General features: G+C 39.8%; 1 protein-coding gene across 3 annotated transcripts in view; it reads right to left on the bottom strand.

Annotated features, from left to right (window-relative positions):
* LOC110984564 (agrin-like) overlaps window positions 1–21,554 on the bottom strand; it is a 74,738-nt gene extending 53,184 nt beyond the window's left edge. For all 3 annotated transcript variants that reach the window (XM_022244876.2, XM_087147141.1, XM_087147140.1), the window contains exon 1: window positions 20,849–21,554. In XM_022244876.2, coding sequence (XP_022100568.2) covers window positions 20,849–21,314 — 466 coding nt within the window. In that variant the 5' untranslated portion in view covers window positions 21,315–21,554. The remainder of the gene's footprint in view (window positions 1–20,848) is intronic.
* Between the last annotated feature and the right edge of the window lie 229 nt (window positions 21,555–21,783).

Below are 21,783 nucleotides of genomic sequence, written 5' to 3'. Positions count from 1 at the left end.
GGGGTCATTGCTCTCCCCAAGTAACGCTTATTTTCTCATCAATTAGCTCATCTTGTTGAATTGACAGGATCAGGTTAAGTTAAGTCAGTTTAACTTTCTTGTTTTACAAGAATATGGATGCAAAGGTGTTTGTACCCAGAGGTTTGCTTACTGATTTGGACAAAATTACTAAAAGTGTGAGATCAAATGTGAGACTTTGTGAGAGTAAAGAGCAGTATGAATTCCTTGCTGGGCAAGGCGAATGTTTGGACAGGTTTTTAAACTGGGCACAACAAAACAGTAATTTTATCTGCACGGTCAGATATTCCCTGTTGCACCAAAGGTCTGGACAAGTTCACAACAACCGAAGTCGTAACATTGTGACTGAGACATACCCTCCATTCAGAAGTTTTCCAAATATTATTAGCAAAAGTGGGGTAAAATTACCAAGTGGGCAAGGACAAATTCCTAATTCTCATTCAACTGGCTCAAGTTTGCATCTTCAGTAAACATTGCAACTCCTGATTAGCAGCAGCCATTAGCTGGAGTGGTTGTCTAGACAAGACCCTGGCCACAACTTGATGACTAGGCCAAAAGGTCAAAGGCTGATGACCCCAGAGGGTAGTGGCCTTGTCATCAGAATGTCCAGATTGGTCATCCCCCAACAAGAAACAACATCCCAACCCTCCTCCATACATGTATATATTGACTGAGAGCAAAGCTGAATGAAAGCATCTGTTAAAAGAGAGAAATTACTGTTCCCCCCTCCCCAGACATCTGCAACCCAGTTGCCATGTATCATACACATTGTCCAAGGGTTGAATAACCTCACACAAATCTCAAATAATTTTCCAATTACATGTATCTTACTTTCATGTACAACGTACATGTACATACGTGTAGGCCCTATATGTACATATTTTAATACTATCAATTTGTTCTCAGCCTTTATGCTTTATTTCCTCCTCAATGAATGAAATTTTGGAAGAACTGGTCTTCAATAACTTTCACTTTCTCAACAATTTCTTTTCATTCTGCAAATGCCATTTCTGCCCAATCATTCCAAAGCACTGCATTCGGCTGAATTTCAGCTGTCACACACCCTATAGGTAGGACATTTGTGTACTAGGGAGAAAGCAGAGTAAAAGCAGTAATCTTTTGTCAAGTGCTGGCCTGTCGACATGACCTCCCTTTCTCTCAACTCCCTGTGGTACCCTGATCAGGCCGTCTACTGTCCCCAAGTACATGTCAAACTGACTTGGAATTTATTGTATAAACACCAGGGAATATTGTTTGGCCATATCGTTGGGAGTTTAACCAACACTGACAAATCCTACCCTTCAAGGGATCAGTCTGGAAGCAGCTAAAGCTGCCAGTATGGCTAAAAAGCTAAAATCTCAATGAGATGTACATGTATGACCTCTGAGAACTCTTTTGTTGGATGAGTTTTTTGTTTTTCATTCCGGTGTTTGATAATTCAAGCAAAATCTGCTATTGCCAAATATTCAGAAAACCCTTGACAAAATTATCTGAAAACCCGCGGATTTTATAAATATTGGCTACATATATTGTGAAAATTATGTGTTTGGTCTGACATGGGTAAAAAATTGGCAATTGAATGTTAACATTCTGAAAGTTATAAGCAATTCAGAAAGTTTGCAAGCCATTAGTTGTTTTCTGACGTACATGCAACAAAAAGATTTCATCTTTTTCATTGCTATATGAATGTGCACACTTTAATTAATACTTCTGCAAATAATTTGGTATCCTTGATTTCAAGAAATTTAAATGCTATAATTAGACTGTAATATTGTGAATGAAGTAAATGGAGATTGTACGATCTCTTTGTAAATAAACAGAAGCAAGTTTAGTTGGCTTCCTAAGAGCTACATGCGAAACCAGCTGCAGTGAACTCTGTCCCCAGTTTTCCAGGCAATCTCACATTAACACCACAACCAGTTATAATGTAAGCACGTCCAAGCCATACCTGCCCTGACAAACATGACACACAAACATGATTAGAATAACATGAAACCACATTCCACTCCACACCATGTAAACCATACAACCAATGCCCGTCATTCCCGTGGTATGTTTGGATCGGAAGTGATTTTAGGCCACATAGCATCTCATCCTAAATCCTTCCCAACAGACGATGGGGGGGGCGGATCAATAGCAAAAACAGCATCTTAAGTTTTGCATTGGGCAAAGCTCTGACAGCACATCACGACCAGTCGACCATTTAATGACAGGGAAGGTCATAACCTAGGAATAAATAATGGCACTCTGCTTTGAACTTGTCCCAACAGTTTTTTGTGGGATTCAATTTGATGTGATAGGCAACAAAAAACACCTGCTATAGAAGGTGCCTCCTGTGGATTTTGAGTAACCCGCTTGTTCAAAACATGAGGAATGCCTTAATTTCTGATTGAAAATAATATCTTCTATACAATGCCAAAGAAACACACATCTTCATTCTCCACCCTTATTTGGTATGCAAATGTTTACATGAAATCAGATGGGGGCAAAGAATGTGACCAAAACAAATGGAAACTTGACATGGTACATTTTGTTCAAACCTTGTTTTGCTTATCACCATTTACAGTTTTATTGAGGGAGCTGTATTTGGTGTACCAGTACATGTATGCATATCACACTGCAGCTGATATTCTTAATTACTAAAGCGCCCTCTTGCAATGATGCATAGGGGCTATATGCCCTACTAACGCCCAAGCTTTGCCTGTGTTGAGAAATCCCAAGGGACATATGGCTGAAGGCTGGACCGGCACCTAGAGGAGCACTGACTGAAGACTTGACTTTGAAGAATTGTTGAATGACTGACTAGAGGTCAGCAGTTGTCCCTGTGCCCAAACCCAGCTGGAGCCCTGAGAGTCCAGCTGATACAACCATGGTTCCTACATGATTCAACCGGCCTGCAGGAGCCACAACTCTGCACCAAAATCAACTCCCTCCCCTCCTCTTTTGTTACTTTGTTTTGAGGAGTTGTCATCAATTTGTCAGAAGTCATGTCAGACTGTCACAAATACTTTGCTCTGAGTGGCTGTGATCACTCTAACTTTACTCTCCCACTTTTTTGATAGTCGGAGAAAAAATTAGTGAATGATTCCCTAAATTATGGTGATGCAGGGATAATTTAAGATTTGAACTCTGGCATAGGGGCTACATGTAACTGCATGACAACCGTAAAGGTTGTCAAACTGCCAACAGCATTACTCAAACCACAGCGACATTCTGTCTGAACTAGCCTTACATTTAATCACGTTTGGACAATGTTTATATTGAGGGGTTTTTGTAACTTATTTCATATCATATACCTTCATTCTTGATCTTCTTGCCATTTAGTGTGCTGCACATATCCAGTAAAAATCCTCACTTTTAACCCCAGGGTGTGTAAAATCCTATTAAAATTGGAGGATCGAAGACTGTTAGGGTTAAATTCCTCCACAAGAAATCCATACCCAAATTTCAGCAAAGAAAACTTATGAGCCAGCATGGCCGAGAAATAATTTTCAGAGGGAGTACAACCACCAGCATCCAGTATTTATCCATGGTACACAAAAGCTTTTAACCATCCTTGTCTTCTTACCACCCAAAGGTTTTCTGGTAAAGCTATTTGCTAAATTAACTAGAAAATCACAGCCTTTTTACTGGCTGTGTTTGGGTGAAAGCAATCCTTCACCAGATCAAATGGAGCGTAAGCAAATCACTTTACCCTCAGGCTGCAAAGAAAATCTGACTTTTTTTACTGGGGTTTTCAACATTTCATGTGATTGATGTTGTTTTGTAAGTTTGCTATAAGTATAAACTGCACCTTTAACCAAGCTAACTTGGCCCATGTGTTTCCCAGCTGTGGGCAAGACCAACCCAGTCAAGTCCAAGGAAGTTGTCACTTCTCACCATGCCTCCTGATACTGACAGCGCTGATGAAGATACCTGGAGACCAGCTGCCTAGCAACCTGGTCACCGGGTAACAAGATGGAGCTGTTGGTCCCTCTGGGAGGGTCATTCTGATGTCACGTCCACTTCATCTTCACCTTCTTTCTTACCAAATGCCACTTTGTATTATCTTGCTTATTGTTGCAAGAGGCCATTTAAAAATAATTGTGTGTTATATGGCACATTATGTACATGTACCTTCGGTGTTCACAGATATCTTTTCAACATTTACAGATAATCAAAAAGGGTTACTGTTTAAACTGAGGACAGGAATGTTCAGATACTACCTACAAAAACCTAAAATTTTCTATGCCAATGTACAGTGATGTTGAATCTAGCAGTTTTTTCGAATTCAATAAATGCATATAATTACTATACATTTCTAGGTTCTTCAACATAAAACTGAAGTTCTCCTATTCCTGTTTAAGTTTATGAACCTCTCACCCTCCTGAAGCAAAATTGTGGTTTTGATGTATACAATTTACAAAAATGAAAAAATTATTAAGATTAAAATTATACAAAAGTTTAAGAACTGGAAGGGAAAAAATGATTGCTGTTAACAACTTCTTCAAAAGAGTTTTCTTGTCATAACCACAGAATTAGAAGGGATTTGCAACCAGGTAATCCATGCAGTTGTAAATTAAGCCAAGATTCTACCAAACCACATACATACATTCATTTGTCCTCTAGCCTGCCAACAACTGATAAATATGGCCCCAGTCTGTTTCCCGGTGATAAATTACTTGTTATGCTATTGGCACTGTGTGGGGATGTTTACTGATGGCTTTATAGCAATGGATGACGATTGATCTGTTTACTGCAGTTGGCCTGCTCTCAATGGATGAGCCTAATGTCAGAGACAAAATATCATTAACGGAGCTTCCCTGGAAACTTCTGGCCTTTAAAATCAAGGCAACTTCATAGCTAAGCATTTGACATTACTCTTGGACTGTCATAGGACACAATACAAGAAAAAAATAACTGGATTTGTATTTTTCTCAGAAAAGTTTCAGAATTCCATTCTTTCTTGTCTACAGTCAGGTGAACTCCAAGCAAGCCAACAATGCTACTGTTATGAAGCTCGAAGGTAGATTTCCTTTTCCCTTCTACAATTCTATCTTAATTTCACCCCATTTCTCTTGCTGACCTGCTAGTAGACAAAGTGAAATATTTTGGTCATTGTGTCATAAAACTACATATGTCTTTTTTTGTTACAAAGCACAGCAACAGTATTCATGGTCATACATGAGGCAAATCAGTTGGCAGGTACTACCATAAATGTACAAAGTGACAAAACCCCTCTGGCATTTTCTTTCTTTTCAATCAAGGAACTACCAGATCGATGAAATCATCTGCTGAAAGTGAACATGTGTTTGACAAATTCTTTTCCCATACCACAGATTTGTGACTCTGGAATGTTTCCACATTTCACTGCATCTTCTCTCCCGTGGAGTAGGTCATAGGTTCAGCATTTCACTCATCTGGAATTTGCAGATTTGAGGCTGAAATATTGTTTCTGCTCAACAGAAACATGGGCATCCACAGAAGCAGATATTGCTTACTTTAAACTGGAAGTGAATCCATTAGCTTTGAAGTGGCTGAAATCCAAACAGATAGATGGACTCAGGAAGGCATTAGCCAGATCTGACGCAGCAGTTTATGTTTGTGGAGTTATGATTTGTAATCCAGACAAGTGGTACAATGTTTATGGCTGTAGAACTTGGGTGTACATATACTTTAATTATTTATACTGTAGACACAGTTACACGTGACAGCATGGATTTCACAAACACAAGCATCGAATTAATCATCTTGAGAACTACTACAAAACAAAAGTTTAAATGGAAAAAAAGTATTTTCCTTAAAGTTGATACAAAATGCTTTCAGGCTCTCTCAGACAAAACGTGAAGAAAGAGAGCTTGAAAGGACAGCATAATCACTGTGAAAATAACAGCACCACTGGAAAATGATAAAGGCTGTCAGTGACATACATGTACACTGTGCATACATTTGTAAAATGCTTCAATTTTAAACACACAACTTACATTTGTAAAACAAACACTTTCATGAACAAAAGAGGTTCTTTATTTCCCAAACTGTATGTTTATTCTCAGCCACAAAGCAAAGTGACTTTAATTCAACACGAATAAATTTGGCTCATTTGGGTATTCTCACAGAGAACAAAAAAAAAGCATGTTGGGACCCAAAGCCAATCCTTCAGTGAAGCAACTGTCCATGATGTATGGCACCAGACTCTTAATGTGACGACTAACAGTCTCTGATTTTATTTCCAATGACCACAAAACAGACAAAGGGTATAAAAATGTACAAAGGGTGAACTGAATTACCCTCACTGCCACTGTATGAGTCAACAAATGTAACATAAAACACCTCTGCCGCATGCAGGTTGCTAGTGCCTCCATCCCCTGCAGTTGCAGGAATATCCCCAAGGGTGGCATACACATTCCTCCACATTGTTGTCAATGTCATAAAATGGTGCATGTGTTTACTACAAATGTATAAATAACAACTACAATGTTTTCACATCTAAAGGTTTATTTGGGGGTGCACACAGGGCATATTCCATTTATGATGCTTGTAAATCATCAGAGTAGGTCCTATCTTGTTAGAGTGGGGAAGACAAACTAGATGTAACACTGGTCTAATATCGTGGGTAAGTCTGCTCAATAGATATCAACTTCCCTAACTCCTGAACCAGATAGAGACTCTATACTTTCTAGACACACGCCAGTATTTCTTTTGCTCCTTGGTGATTACAGCAATATTGCATTACTGCTAAGTGAGTGTAGTTTTAAATTAAAGCATTTAATTTCAAATACTAGATGTAGGACAAAAGTAGACCAGAGATTTTTCAGACACATCACTATGACTGAACACAAAACGTGTAAAATGCTACGGTTCACAAACTCTTAGCCAAATCCTTTGCACTGTCTCAGTAATCCACAGGGCTTAAAATAATCCTGGCTGATCAGGGGTTAACGGTCTGGACAGGCCTGCATTATGTCACTTTATGCAGTTACAACAGTGATCATGCTGTGTATGCCACTCCGAAGCCTCCTCACATCACGATAGCATGAAGATTGTACTGCAAAATTGTATTGGGTATTTGACATTTTTCTTTCTATCAAGATCCTTCAGTGGTGTAACCAAGGGTGGGGCTAAACATCTGGAGGGCACCGAGAGGTGCACACAGCTTACAAGGTGGCCCCACAAGAAAATCAACTTCAGCTGCATTTCAATGAAGATTATTCACAAAAAAATCACAGATTTCAAATGGGGCGGGGGAGGGAGAAACGAACACGGGCATCTGCTGGGGAGGGGGCCAGGTGCCCCCTTCTCCTTATAGTTAAGCCACTAATGGTTATGTTTATCATAATAGCCTGGCAACTGTCACCTTCTACATGTACCAATAAAGGGTATTGCAGATTGACAACTCATATGCTGAGCCTGAAGCTGGGTAAGGTAGGAATGCAATACATTAGGTCCCAAGATATCTGGGCTACACGTTACCCCCATGGGTACTTTTGAAGTTTTCTTTCTGTTCACACAGCTGGGTATTCCTTTCAGAAGTTCCGTTGGGGTACCACTTTACTGAAAGCAATTAAGTGCTCTCCGAGAACTACTCAACCTCTGCAAGTCTATTAGCACCATTTCATGTACCACAAAGCCAAAAGTTTTCACAAAGAAACCTGAAAGCCTCTTCTTTGTTTTGGACTGGTATACATGCCTATACAATGTAATGACCGAGTGTACAATGTACATGTACTGTAAGAAATGTTCTGCCAAAACTGACAGTAATGTTATCGTGGGTGATTGTACTCGCAAGAGAGTTACCAGCTATTGGAAAGGTGAGGGGCTCTGATACAAAATTATTCCACTATCCATTGGCAATATTTGGAGGACAGGATCACAAGTGTCTTCCCCCTCCCCAGTAACACTCCTTCATTGCAGTAAATGGCAACAGATTATTACATCAAGGAACAATGCTCTGAAAAATCGACACATCTACAGCACATTTATTCTTGACAGGTGCATGGAATTCAGACATAGCCTAACTACATGTACCTGTAAATGACGATTATGAAACAGTATGTCTCACTATTCCTGGATACTTCTATGAAAAGTGAAAAGACACTTGAAAACCTCAGCAGGTGAGTCATTTTTTGATCATTCATCAATCCACCTTGGATCCTTCTATTTTCAGCACCCACTTATGTCCACGAATGCCCCCCAGGGGCACCCTGAATGGTTCCCTTCAACCCCTCCAAACCACTTTACACTGCACCTATCAACCCTACCAACCCACTCTCTCTCTCGGCCTTGTGTCTGTCTGATGCCTGGGCAGCTAATCTGATCAAGGGCTTCTTAAAAGCTCTGGCCTTTTGTTGATGTTAAATAATAAGTCCACATCTTTTGGGAATTAGTGACTCATTAGCAATTCATGAAATCCAGCAAGTAAGCTAGAATCAAGCCCTATTTCACAACTGGTGAAATGGGGGGTATACAAGTAGGAATACAGTGGGTTGTTGGTCTAAAGTTGCTGCATGGCCCTGGTTTGTTTAACCATAGCCTGCGTTCACAGTGATTAACCACAGACTGTGTTCACAGAAAGAGGCTTTCGTCATGAGGTTTCTTTCTGTATGGAACTTGGAAGCCAATACACAAACACAGTGTACATGTACAGTAGATCTCAGTTGTGTAAAATTGCAGAATTAATGCCTGAAGTTATTTTTGTCAATGTAACACAATGTCAATGTGTAAAAATTCTCAAGGGCTTTGCATTAGCAGGGAAAATAAAATCTGCCATTTCCACACCCCAGGACAGCATCAATATCACCAGGCTTGGCTCAGAGCTATTAAGATCAACAAATTACACCTACAACCACCAAAAGCATCACAGCTAACAAAATCCCTAACTCCAAGCTTTAGTAAATCCCATAGACAAACTGACTCGGTCCTGTTATAGTGTTAATATCCCAGTCAACTCTCAGGTTGAATTTATGCAACGGCAGGCTATCTTTTACCAAAGCACCCCAACCAGTTTTCTTTGGGAACAAAACTGTGGATCCAATTCCAAATACCTTTTGTCCTTTTTGGAATGGCTGATCACAGCTTTGTACAAAGGGTCAGCTGGAGTTGTACTGTGTAGGCTAGTTAAAAAGTCAAAAACACAATAAATTCTGGGCCTCTGGAGCGTAGAATGTCAATATTTTGACTTAGGAAAAGCCCTACTGAGAGTTACATGTATACTGACCAAGGTGCCCCGATTTAAAGTGTCAGTGCTATGGCATGGGGTCCATTTGTGAGTATCAACTCCAGTGGTATGCTGGATACAAAATACACAGGCTGGAAAATCTTCACAGATTATCAAAGTCTCCAGCAAGGTCATAATACTGTAAATGGACAGATGGCCAGACTCAACAACTGGATTGACTCAATCCTTGACATTGGTAAGCTTCGAGTCACTATCATCACTCAGGAATTTTGCGGTGAACAATAATTCCAAATCCAAATTTCAGCAAGTTTACGTAAAAGAAACACAGATCATACGTGCAAAAAAACAGATCAGCAGAGAAAAGTTCTGCTTAGCAAATGCCAAAACCAGTTAGCAGCCACTAGGCCTATACCAAGCAAATGAGGCTCCTGGCAAAGCAATTTTGTGATTGGGAATACAATTTTAAAGTGTCAAAGGCATCGTAAGTATTCAATAATCTCAAGCGTATCTTTCTTGCCTATATACCGGTAGGGATTCAATCATGGTTTTAACATGGCCCCAGCCTCTGGGAGGTCTGATCTATGTATATCCCATTACTCAGTGAGTTTTTTCACTAACTCCTACTCCAATGATAAAAGACTATTCTCCTTTCAATCCCACTCCTTCAACATCCTCCCAAAAGGTATAGGCATACCCATTTCTTTTGACATGGAGAAAAACGTCAAACCAGACAGTGCGTAATGGCGTGGATTCCTGCTGTATTGTGGTTGATGCACGAGAGTCTCTCCTTCTCCTAACTCTACTCCCCCCTCCCCCGGGGTATACATACTAATTCCCTGACTTTCAAAAGGCTCTCCATTCCCTCTCAAATACGGGTGGAGAATTGCCATAAATGGCTAATTTAGGGGCTTATTGTTAACCCTGGAGTTTCCCCATTCATGTCTGCCTGGCCTAGGGAGTTTGCTTAGAGGGACATGGAATATGAAGTTGTTTGTAGTTTCACACTGGCTTTCCAGTTTTGGCAGGCATGAAAAGACTGCATACAACAAAATCACAACTAAACTGACGGGCACACACCACAGACCACATGCTTGGCAGTACCCACCAGCCATGTACTTGATAGACGATGGCGCGTCCCTGAACTTAATTGTGTTATTCAAGTCCTGTACGGTCTTTGGTCAGTCCTTATACATTGTAGTACAGAAACCATACACCTGAAATCCACATCGAGCCTTAAACTTCAGTACTATTACTATCAAGTTCATTTCAAGTCTGGACTCAGGACCCTGTCTCTAGCCCAGGTTTGACCCTGTACTCCTGACCACTGTTGTCACAATTATCTTGAATTTTATGTTGGACAAGTCCAGACCCGCACCTGTTACTATATAGGCCCTACTATTTACTACAGTATATACCATTGAGGAAGGAAAAGACTCCTCCATGGTATATACTATGTAATATGGTGACCGTCTCTGTTGTGGCTTTATACATGTAAGTTTGTTCCTTTGATATTAAGAACAATTCAACGCCTAGTATCACAACAGTCAGAAAATACAAATGTATGCTAACTATTCTTGTACATGTAGGCCTTACAAGCGTGGTACATCACACTTGTTGAGGTTGGCAGGAATGTATTCAAATATGTAAAATTTAAATCACAACAATGTTCCACTGTCAATAATCATATTCCCAAAGCATGTGTGCATGTCACTAGAGTCTATATTGGCATCATACACCCTTGTGTAATATCGCGCAAGCTTGTTTTGAGCTTCAAACCACCCACACGAAAGATCTTTTATGTTTCCACTTCATCCTGCTGTCCCGAGTTTTGCTTGGGAAATCAGCAATTTGTAAGTTATGTGCCAAACATTCTTCAGGCATTGTTATCAATGCCTGGCTCAATCAATTCCCTGTCGGATCGATCAAACCAAATTTTCATGAATGTAATGGTTGAAGGAGACGTAGGTGTACTACAACTGACATGATGCCGGCATGCACTGTGCCAAGTTTGCAACAAATAAAATACAGTTGCATGTTTACAGGTATATGTAGGTGGGAGTACATGTATAGGAGGAAATGCTTTCATGTTTACATTCCTTATTTAGAAATAGGTACCGATAGGAGTTAAACTGTTCACAGTTGAAAAAGCTGCCGTATACAACATGCCAAGCCCTTCCTGTGAACTTTTACTGCAGACAGCCATGGTTAAACAGACCAGAATGACACTCCATTGTCCCCAATAGACTTTATGAAAAGATATTTCAGGGTCATGTTTTCAAAGGAATTTCATTCACAATTTATTCTTATTGCACAAAAGAGTAGAAAGTGCACGTTTGGGCACAGATGTACAAGTAGGCCTTCCATGAGAAAGGAAGAAACTACTGTAGTAAGGCTGGTTCTTACTCGCTGCATTTGCACACACGCAGCGCATAATGTCAACACCGCATTTGACGTTCACACTTCCATCTTTTCTCAAGTATCGGCTGCGTGCGACAAAAATTTAAACATTTCAATTTGTCCGAATACGCATACATTTTGTGCGTACACACTATCCATTACTTTTACAAACTGTGTGCAAGGGCACGCATTTTCATTACGCACTGCGCTTTCCTTCACGCACTGCAGACACCTCAAAATAGACCTTCGAGCTGCACATACACAGTGAATATGCAATTGTATGGTCATTTAACTGTATGGTCATTTGCAGAACTAGATACTGTATGTGAGGCAAAGACATCAACTGGGATAAATTTTGAGGGATTTCCATTTTGGGCTTTTAATTTACATAAATGGCTTACGGAAATATTGTTAATAACCTTTATTCAAAATTCGACCAAAAACCGTTGGAACTCTTAAACGTATTTGTCGGACTTATGAGGCATCGGACCTATGAGGCGTTGGACTAAGGCCCTATGAGGCGTCGAATTTATGGACTTTTTAAAACACTTTTTTCGGACTTATGAGGCATCGGAATTTATCAAATGCAGCTCCTAAAAAATATGAAACTGGCCCTTCTATGTTGGGAAAGCTATGTTTACTTCAGGGTTCTTCAGAGTATAATCAGTACTGGATTGTGGTTTAGGCCGTTTTACTGGTTAGATCACATCTTGTGGTCAGTTTGTGCCCCTCCCCTCAGGTTCTGAGAATAACAAATAAACTATCAAGTTGTCCTTGCTGAATTCTAACCCAACATTTGGTAATGGTGTTACACAATCCTTGTGGCATGTGACCAAAACTGGGCAGATTCCCAAGGGCCCCCTTGAGGGAACAATGACTCCAAACAAATTATCCAAGAATTACAAACATGTTCAAATTGCTTCAAGGCATACTATACATGTAGCATATCTGGACAAAAGCAAATAAAATATGGCTGTGTAAAGACCAACAGGCCTCCAAGCACATTTTGTGCAAGGGCATGAGAGTACCAGTCCTCTTTCTGTTCTCCTATGTGAGGAAAGAGCATAACCAGACTTTCTGACACAAGTACAGGGGAGGCCAGCATGACAACGTCACTGAGGAATGCATCCTTGTATGTGTTGCTAACCCCCTAGAACTACCTATTGAGATATACACACTTCCATGCCAATCCTAACGTTACTATAACATGTACATGTAACAGATCTCAAGACATCAAAAACAGCTGAGTTTCAAATCTTGATCTTCCTGCAAACACTACTGTTTAGTCTCACTGACTGCCATGAGGAGACAAACTTTGATTCACTGCTCTGATTATTTGAACTAATAGGTTTGGTAGGGCTGTACTTGAATCCATTTCCATCATAAATTTTCGCATGTCATAAATCATCCTGTACTAAAAGTTCAAGTTTGCATCCAAAACCCTTACGTTCATCACAGTGTACAGGTGTTTGGGTATTAATGGTGTTCAACCCACTGACTTGATTAAAGGTACTAGTACCCTTACTACTCAAAGAATTTTAGTTGCAGCTGGTTCGCAGATCTGCACTGTGAACATTTATATGTGATTTTAGTTTGCAAATACAACATGAATACGTCTTAAGTCGACAAGCTCACTGAAGAAGTACATGTAGGTCAATCAACTTGAGTTATTGACGCAGAATGAACACAATGTTGTTTTCACACAACAATGTGGAAACGGACACAAATACATCCTCCTTTGAAAGGTTCAACAATACCTACAACTCCAAATTTGTCCTGATGGCATAAACTTCATCTAAAAGGTAAAAGTCCTGATGGTACTTTTAGAGAGATGATGGAGGAAAGGCAAATGATACAGCATGTAGACAACTATTTACTTTGTAACTTGTAGACAAGTTACAAGCAAATTATGGATAGTTCTCTTTGGTTAAAAATCCTTAGACAAAATGTGGCATCACTGCTGCGTCTAACAGATCACTTTATGATCACAGAATGTGTCCAGAAATGGTCCAGCTGACAACTTGATGCTGTTTTTCTAAAGAAAATCCTCCTCGCTCCAGAGAAGCTCTGTATGTTGTACTTGGATCACTCATCCCACTAAAAACAGATCTTGAACCCCCATCACCCCCTTACCAAGCCACACATCTCTCCCCCGCGACCCTCAAACCACCACCAGAAATCCCACAATAATAAGCCCTGACCACAATGCACCAAAAGATGTCAGAATGAGCCAATGCCTTCCCATGATTCAACTCAATAGCCCCCTTTAATCTAGGGATTTTCAGCTTCATTGTTCACCCCCTAAGGACCCTTCTCCCATCTCTCTGTTTGATGATACCTCAGTCAATTCAGTCCACCCTTTTATGAGGGACAGGGGATTGAGGATGAAAAAGTAAAGTGTTCCAGAGTTGTCACAGAAGACCCTATAGATTGGGTACTGGGTTGGCAATTATGTAATGATCTGTAAAATATGCATGATGCAGTGAGGATCTGGCCTTCATTTTCCCCATAGGCTGTCCATGGTAGTGGTCAGGGCTGGTTGATAGTGTCAGCAAACTTTCAGAAAAGCATATATTACAGTTGTCAAACATAACTTTACAAAATACCCACACTCACCTGCACAGTTCTACTGATACAAGTGGGCCAAGACTCAAATGAAATACTGTGTGGCCGTACACTGTACAGTGTTATTATCAAAGAAAATGAAATTTGGAATAAAAGGACCAAAAATCATCTCAAAAGTAAAATTCAAAGTGATGAATATTCACACATCAATTCCCTAGTGAACACAACTCTTATCACTGAATCAGAAGTACTACATGTAACTTTTCTGTTTAAAATGTTTTTCTTGCTATATCCCACACAACTTTCAAATAACTCTTACCATTTGTATACTTTCAATTTAAAATCCAAGATTTGAAGGAGTTGGCAGTAATTTGATATCCGTTAAAAGTTCAAGTGTATGTACACAGAATGTGGAACTAATTTCCAATGCAAGGGTAGATTTTGGAGGAAGAGGGGTACATTGAAAGGTACAGGCTCTTACCTCTAGGGGTAATTAGGGGTTAATGAAAATATGGGTGAAAGGCAACCCAATCCAGACATCTACCCTTTTGAGGTCCAAGGAGGGGTAAACAGGTTGATTATAAGCCCTGATAGGTGACCTAATCACACGCCTGGTTGCCTTGGTGATTGATTACATCATCTGAAGTACTGATAGCCAGGGTGTCTTGTCACCATGTTGTCACAAGCCTATTTACATTTGCCTCTGGCTTAACTGTAATCAAAGTTGGTATTTCCTCATAAAAATTAATCTGTTTTGGCTTGGCCTTAATCTTGCAAACCCACCAGATAAAATGTGCACGTATATGTAAATGTTCATGCACACCAACTGAACTAAGACTACAGATTTTAAGGCCAAACAAAAAGGTGAAAAAGCAATTTATCATTACTGCCCCATTCACATGAAAATCTACAGAGCCATAATTTTTTGCCGACATTTAGAATGTCTGTTGAATAACAAACCTCCTAATTTTCACCTGCTCTTTAGATACTGCACATATCTAAAATTATGAATGTATTAGTTGGATTATTTACAACAAACATTTATGGAAAATGTTTATATGCTGGCTCAGTACTATGTGCCAGTACATAACAGCATTCATGAAACTCAGCCGCTTCTCCCGTTCCCAATTATTTTTAGTTGCTTTTTCAGATTGTCTGCGGTTTATTAAAGGAGCAACCAGGCACGTTGATCTTCACCTAAACCTGAGGACAACACTGTCTGCTTCAATTTTATGAATGGAGTTGTACTCATTATGCACCCTATTAACTTTATCAATAAAAAGCAAATCTAATTTTAAAATCCAACCAACCCCCCCACAAAAAAGGCCAGCCAGTAAAGTGACCAAGACAATGACCCAGCTTATCCAATTAAGCAAATACCCTGGAGACCATGACCCTTTAAGACGCGACAGTGTGCTCATGCTGTCTTGCTCAGGCTCCGTTCATTCAAGTGACGAGGACGGCATGCATTATACAAGCTCCGAATCTATTTCCTGCTTGGAATGCTGTATTTTGGGGGAAATCAATATGTGCACAGATTTTGAAGAGATGAAAGGACCGAGGACATAAACACAATTATTTAGCCTAGCAATGATACTGGTACAAGAGCAATGATGGAATGTACTAAATATAAGAATGTTGCATCAAATATTTGATTAAATTTTTAATGATATTTGGTATGTCAAAACAGATCTCTAGAATTCGGTATTAAAATTGAAATATTGCTTGAAAATTGATATTACTTGAAATTTTTGCACCAAATTTTTGACTCCAAAAGTCAAAGGTTGTAATTCTTTGCTATTTTTTCATTATTATTTCCTCTTGCTGATTCCAAGCAATGGGTGGTTCATTAAAACAATAGAAATCTACTACAAATAGCAGGAAGCATTCCGTGTACTTTCCTGAAGTTAATGAACTCCACAGTCACATGGTATCAATTATTACTGGTTGCTTAACATATGTCTGGTGGCCACATGTCTTACACTGGAAGGGCATGAGGCAGTAGAGTATACGTGTTACATGTATATTCAGCCATTCACAGTTCACACACAGAGCAAAAGTGCATTTAAAGGTGTTGCTGATGTAGTGCTACTTCTTGAACTGTAAGGTTTAGAGGTATTCTTTCCTTACAATTCAACCAATAAATAAATCAAGAGCAAAATATACTGGTCTTGTCGACCGAAAATTCAGAGACACAGAGGGAAAATTTGAAGAAAATTTGTTCAAGAGTCAAAGTGAAAGAGACACTTATAGCAACATTGTTTCAATAATGTTTTGGATTTGGAGAGAGCTTCAAATAAAATGTTGCATTAATCTAGTTTCCCCCATGAAGGGTGTTTGTTATTCTTACTGAATAGTCAACTATCCCTACCCACCAAGAGGCATCTCCACACGACAATGGATACATAGTATTTTAGAACAGCACCTTCACAGCAACCTGGCTGTGGGGAGAGTGACTGGATAGCTTGAAGGAAGTGCCTGACAGAAGGGCCCCATTGTAGGAAGCAACAAGGGAAGTTGTTGATAACTGAAAAGTGCCAAGTACACCTTGTGATCATCTGGGATTTCCAACTGAGCAGACTGGGGGGTTCCATTATGGTGTACTTCCCAATGCCCACGGTCACAACAGGACGAAGGAGTGTGGAGGGAGTCCTATTGCTGACACCCTGCTATCTGCATGCCAGGGTGATCTATGTGCAGTGTGTAAAAGAATTTAAATTTGTTTAATTAATCTCCAAGAGGGAACAAATTACTTTCCAAGATGTAGCAATGCTACGCCCCTTCAGCAGTTCTGCCCTCAAATTAAAATGCATGGTTATTCCTTCCTCCATGCATGGAATTCTCATCATGATAAAACTGCAGTTGGCGAAGTAACATCCTTGAAATAAATTTTAACCAAAAGATGTTGTATTTTTACCTGGAAACAACATCCATCTGGGCCATCCAGTATTCTAAGCTCAACCAGAATGTATGTACATGTATGAAGGGTCTGCATGTCAACGCCAGGCATCCGCTGAACGCTGAATAAGTCCGCTGAATAAGTCCACTGAATAAGTCCACTGAATAAGTCCACTGAATAAGTCCGCTGAATAAGTCCACTGAATAAGTCCACTGAATAAGTCCACTGAATAAGTCCACTGAATAAGTCTACTGTCCAGTGTCCACCACCATTTTTTAAACTGCAGAACTTTAGGTGTGCAATTTACAGCGCACATTGCATGTACATGTAGTTGACAGTTTTAAGCAAAGTTTACTTTTTACACAGCTTTTTAAAAGACAGACTGTTTTTTTGCCAAGTATGTACAGTGGAAACTTGTAGCTCACATTCAAATATCCTTCAAATTATCCGCTCAATTATCCAACCTCAAGAGTGAAATAATACATGCAAGCCTTCTTTAAGGAAACTACAATGTGGACCCAACATATTCATAAGTCAACATATAAAAAAAACAGCTGACATCAGATGTGACACGCACTGCCCCAGTGAGGTGTCGCCAGACTGGCCAGAAAAGAAAAGGTTCTGAATTCCAAGATCACATTCAACCACAACATGACGCCCTGTGGGGACCAGTGGTTGAGTTACGAGGGGCGACGTCCCCAGAGACAGCAAACCTAAATAATGCCACACTAGGAGGACAGTTTATCTACCCAGAATACCAGGAAACAAAATCTTTCGATGCAGCTCAACAGTTGGCAGACAAAAGCATTAAAGCCAGTTTCCAATCATCAAAAAAAGGAAAGTGAAAAAAAAAACTTAAAATTACTGTGAGTTTCTTTCACAATACAGTGCATAACATGTGCCATAAATATAAGCTGGGAGTAAAATATTTGAACTGACAAACAGCTTGCAACATTCAATTCAATTCCTCAATGAACTGTCAGTGTGTTCATGACAACAGATCTATGTATGTTCTGAGTTTCTATATCTTCAATTTTTCTTCAATTCTGCTCTCGTGTGAACATACTGAGTACAGTCTAGTTAAACTGACAGATGTATTCCATAAATCATGTGAAAATTTACGGTTCCCTTCATTTAGTGGACAAAGATTTAACAGCCCTCCCAATTCAGACTGGCAGTGTTCCCCCCCCCAATGCATGATATGATCTGAATACCAGATGGGAAAACACTTTTCAATGACAGTTCCAACTGTGAAATTCACAGGAATATTTGACTGAATTCCTGCAGAGGTTGGATTAGCACTGACTTCATTCCAATACTGTATTACAAAAAGACATGAAGTGTGTAACATAGGCCTACATGCTGTGTATTTTGAAACATTCTGAGATTTTGTTTAAAACCTCGCAGTACCCCTTCAGACAATACAAGACTGTTTCAACATGTTGTCTAAAAACATAGTCTGGTGTCACAGAAATTTTTGTCTGAAGCAAGATTCTCTGTTAACAAAATTTATCACTTCTCATAAATATTTAACAACAAATTTAAGTTCACAGTTTGCAAAATATACCAATATTCAATCAATGAATTTTCAAATGTTTGCCTTCTCCTCTTTAGGGGTAATGGACAGGAAACCACAGTATCACTGGTTTCCCAGAGGGGTCATAACTACTTTATGTGGCAAGTGTACTTGTAAGCTTTAGCATCTACTGTTTGAGTGGAGGGCTTTAGCAATGGATGAATCCCATCAGCACTGACTTTCAAGGTTGCCCATTTTTACTCTGGAAGGGCTATCTCGGGCAGACTAAACCGACCAGCATTATCTCTGTATTGACTAGGCCCTATGGTTGTATTGTGTTGTCAAAATGTTAGGCAAAGACCTCTTTTTGATAAGATGACAATGACTGGGAATAGGTCATTTCCTATGAGAGACTTCTATTCAATCCTGATTGGGCCCAACAGCCAATGGCCTGGTCCCACTGACAATATGCACCCTGAGTTACTTGTTAGGCCTCAAAGTCCATGTAAATGACTGTGCTAAGAGATGCCGGGTAGGTGTTTGTTAATTCCTAGAGATCTTGAAATTCAATGTGATCCTGCTGTGTAGTTTAAACAACAATTTCAACACTGATATTTGCCTTCTCCATGTACTTACATACATACAATGATATAACTACAGGCCTATACATGCAACCATAAATCAGTGATGATCACAAACTGGTGAATATCCCCAATAAAGTAGATAACTTAATCATAAAGGTAAAGTCGTAAAAATATTAATATTCAGCAGGGTAACTCAGGAAATCGACTGCAGTATTTCTTTTCTAAATTCAGTAAAGGAGAAAATTACATGTATTTTGTCTGACAGAATTTTGAGCAGAAAATGCAATTTTTCCATAAATGCATTTGTTAACTGGTCAAACAACTAAATAATAGTTCATACATAATACAGCCGAACCTCGTTAATAAGAGCACTGTTAATACAAGGACATTTTTCAGTCCCTGTCCTTTGTTTTCCATTTTTGTCATTCCTGACAAAACAAGGTTCCTGTTATATTTCAGAACAAGGTAATCTGCCAAATCCGAAGGACCTCTTATTAATGAGGTTCAACTGTACATATGTAAAATTATTATTCATATTATTAATGCAACAGTACAGAAATTATTGGAACAAGTTTTGATTGATTGATTGATTGAATATCGTTTTCATGTGTTTCTAATTTAGCAACTCTCCTGGCTAACGTACACTGCATGGATACATCCACACTGGACCTGCAACTGTAAGTACCACCATATCCTTTCTTAGAAAAAAAATTATCGAGGAGGTGGGGCTGTCACCATGCCGTCACCACTAGTACCCTTAGGCACTTGAAAAGTCAAGTGCGGGCGTGACACTGTGACTGGTTTAAAATACAGACAGGTTTGTCTCTGTGAAGTCAATTGATTTATGTTCAGAAAGCACAAGTCATGTAAAGATCATGCTTTCTGCTTGACCCCAACATCTCCAGGTAGTATTCCCACTGACAAATAAAATGGATAAAACTAAACAAAACTACGGTACCAGCCTGCAACTTGAACATTTTGGAAATTCGCACAGTACCAGACAGATTACACTGTACGCATTGAGAATGGTTACAATATCATGTGTCAAAAAAATCAGTGCATCACTTTTTCACAAAGGAAAAATCTTCCATTCAACTGATTACAAGAATGTGGGAGCACTTTGACTCTTTTTCTGGGAATTCCATGCAGATGTACAAGTATGTCAAACATTTTTCTTCTTTGAATATTTTTTATTTCATTCAGAGAATCATGTTTGGAACTACTGTACCAAAGTGAGCCTGGCCTCTTTGTGCTATAGACGGAATAGGCACAAGCTTTAAATCATTAAAATAATGTTAAAAATGTAAAAAAAATCAAAGCAGATATATAAAATGCAGGAAAAGTTCCATATACGGATGCCAGTAATTATTCCCTACAGTGACATACAAATATTAGCCATCAGAAAGCAAAAACGTGTCCAGAAAAGTTAAATTTTGGAGGGAAAGTACAAAGTCGTTTACTTCAAAACACTTACAATTTTTCAGACCAGTCTCATTTCAGAGGGTTTGTGCTCTGGGTGTCAAGTGGCCTTTGTATATGGAACTCTTTCCTAAAATACTAGACGTAATGCAGACCAAGGTCAAAACGACAACTTGCTTTTCAATTTGGGCAATCTTTTCCTTCTTGACTAAGATTAAGGATAATATTATTTTAAGATGTAAAGTGAAATTTTTTTCTTTTTTATGAAAAGCTAGAATGCTGAAGATAGGACTTACTCATGACAACTGCATTGGTCCTGTCCAAGTTTCCTAAGGTAATTCGAACAAGGCTGGAGTTAAGTCTGAGATGTCCATCATGATCTTTCTTGAGAAGTAGTAGTTTGACATCCCCGACGTGCGCGGCATTATCACAGATTGACGGATCTCCAAACCCAGTCACCATGACCTGGTTGGATTCGGGGTCCATCGGTGGAGAGATGCCGTTATGTACAGTCTCCTCTCCCTTGAAAATCCGCACGATCTGGACCTCACATTCATATTGAAGAGTCCGGGGTTTCCGCATCACTTTGTCCACGAAACCAGTCAGGATGACATTGGCGATTTCTGCTCGCTGCTCCAGAGGTAGCGGCTCGCTACATTTTGGAGGTGCTCTGAGCCGACCGTACAGTGGCTGCGAGGCCGCGGGTAGAACGGCAGCAATCACGGCCAGCAACACGCTCATGGTAACGCCGCGGTGATCCATTATCGGCACCGAGATCAAATTTGATAGGAGAGAATGAAGTGCCTAATGCGACTGCACTTCAGTAATCCACCAAGAAATCGTAGGCTACTTGTACAAGATGCCAACAGACTGCCTGTGCGATCCAATCGACGTGTTGGTGAAGTTTTAAAGGCAGAAATAGAACAGAAGAACGCCGACTGACGACCGACGAGAATGCCGCATGGTCGCCTTTCCAAACTTTGCGGTTTTAATTGGGCACCCGTACATTACCTGCGCGCCGTAATATTGATCATGCACAGGTGCATATTAACTGGTGCCCAGCTTGTTGCACGTACTGATGACAGATGCGATAGGGACCACCCACAAGCGTCCCTGAAGAAAAAACTTTACTCGTAGCAGCAATGGAACGCCCTCTTCGGTGCATTATTATGCAATCACGTCTAATTTTGAGCGTGCGCTTCGCGCGCTCGAGTTCTTTTGAAATACTTTG

This window comes from Acanthaster planci, linkage group LG16 (assembly GCF_054643075.1).
Source record: "Acanthaster planci isolate LZ-2023a linkage group LG16, COTS_SCS, whole genome shotgun sequence".
Taxonomy (NCBI): Eukaryota; Metazoa; Echinodermata; class Asteroidea; order Valvatida; family Acanthasteridae; genus Acanthaster; species Acanthaster planci.
The sequence above is the reverse complement of the archived record's forward strand: the minus strand, read 5'-3'. Positions and strand labels throughout refer to the sequence as shown.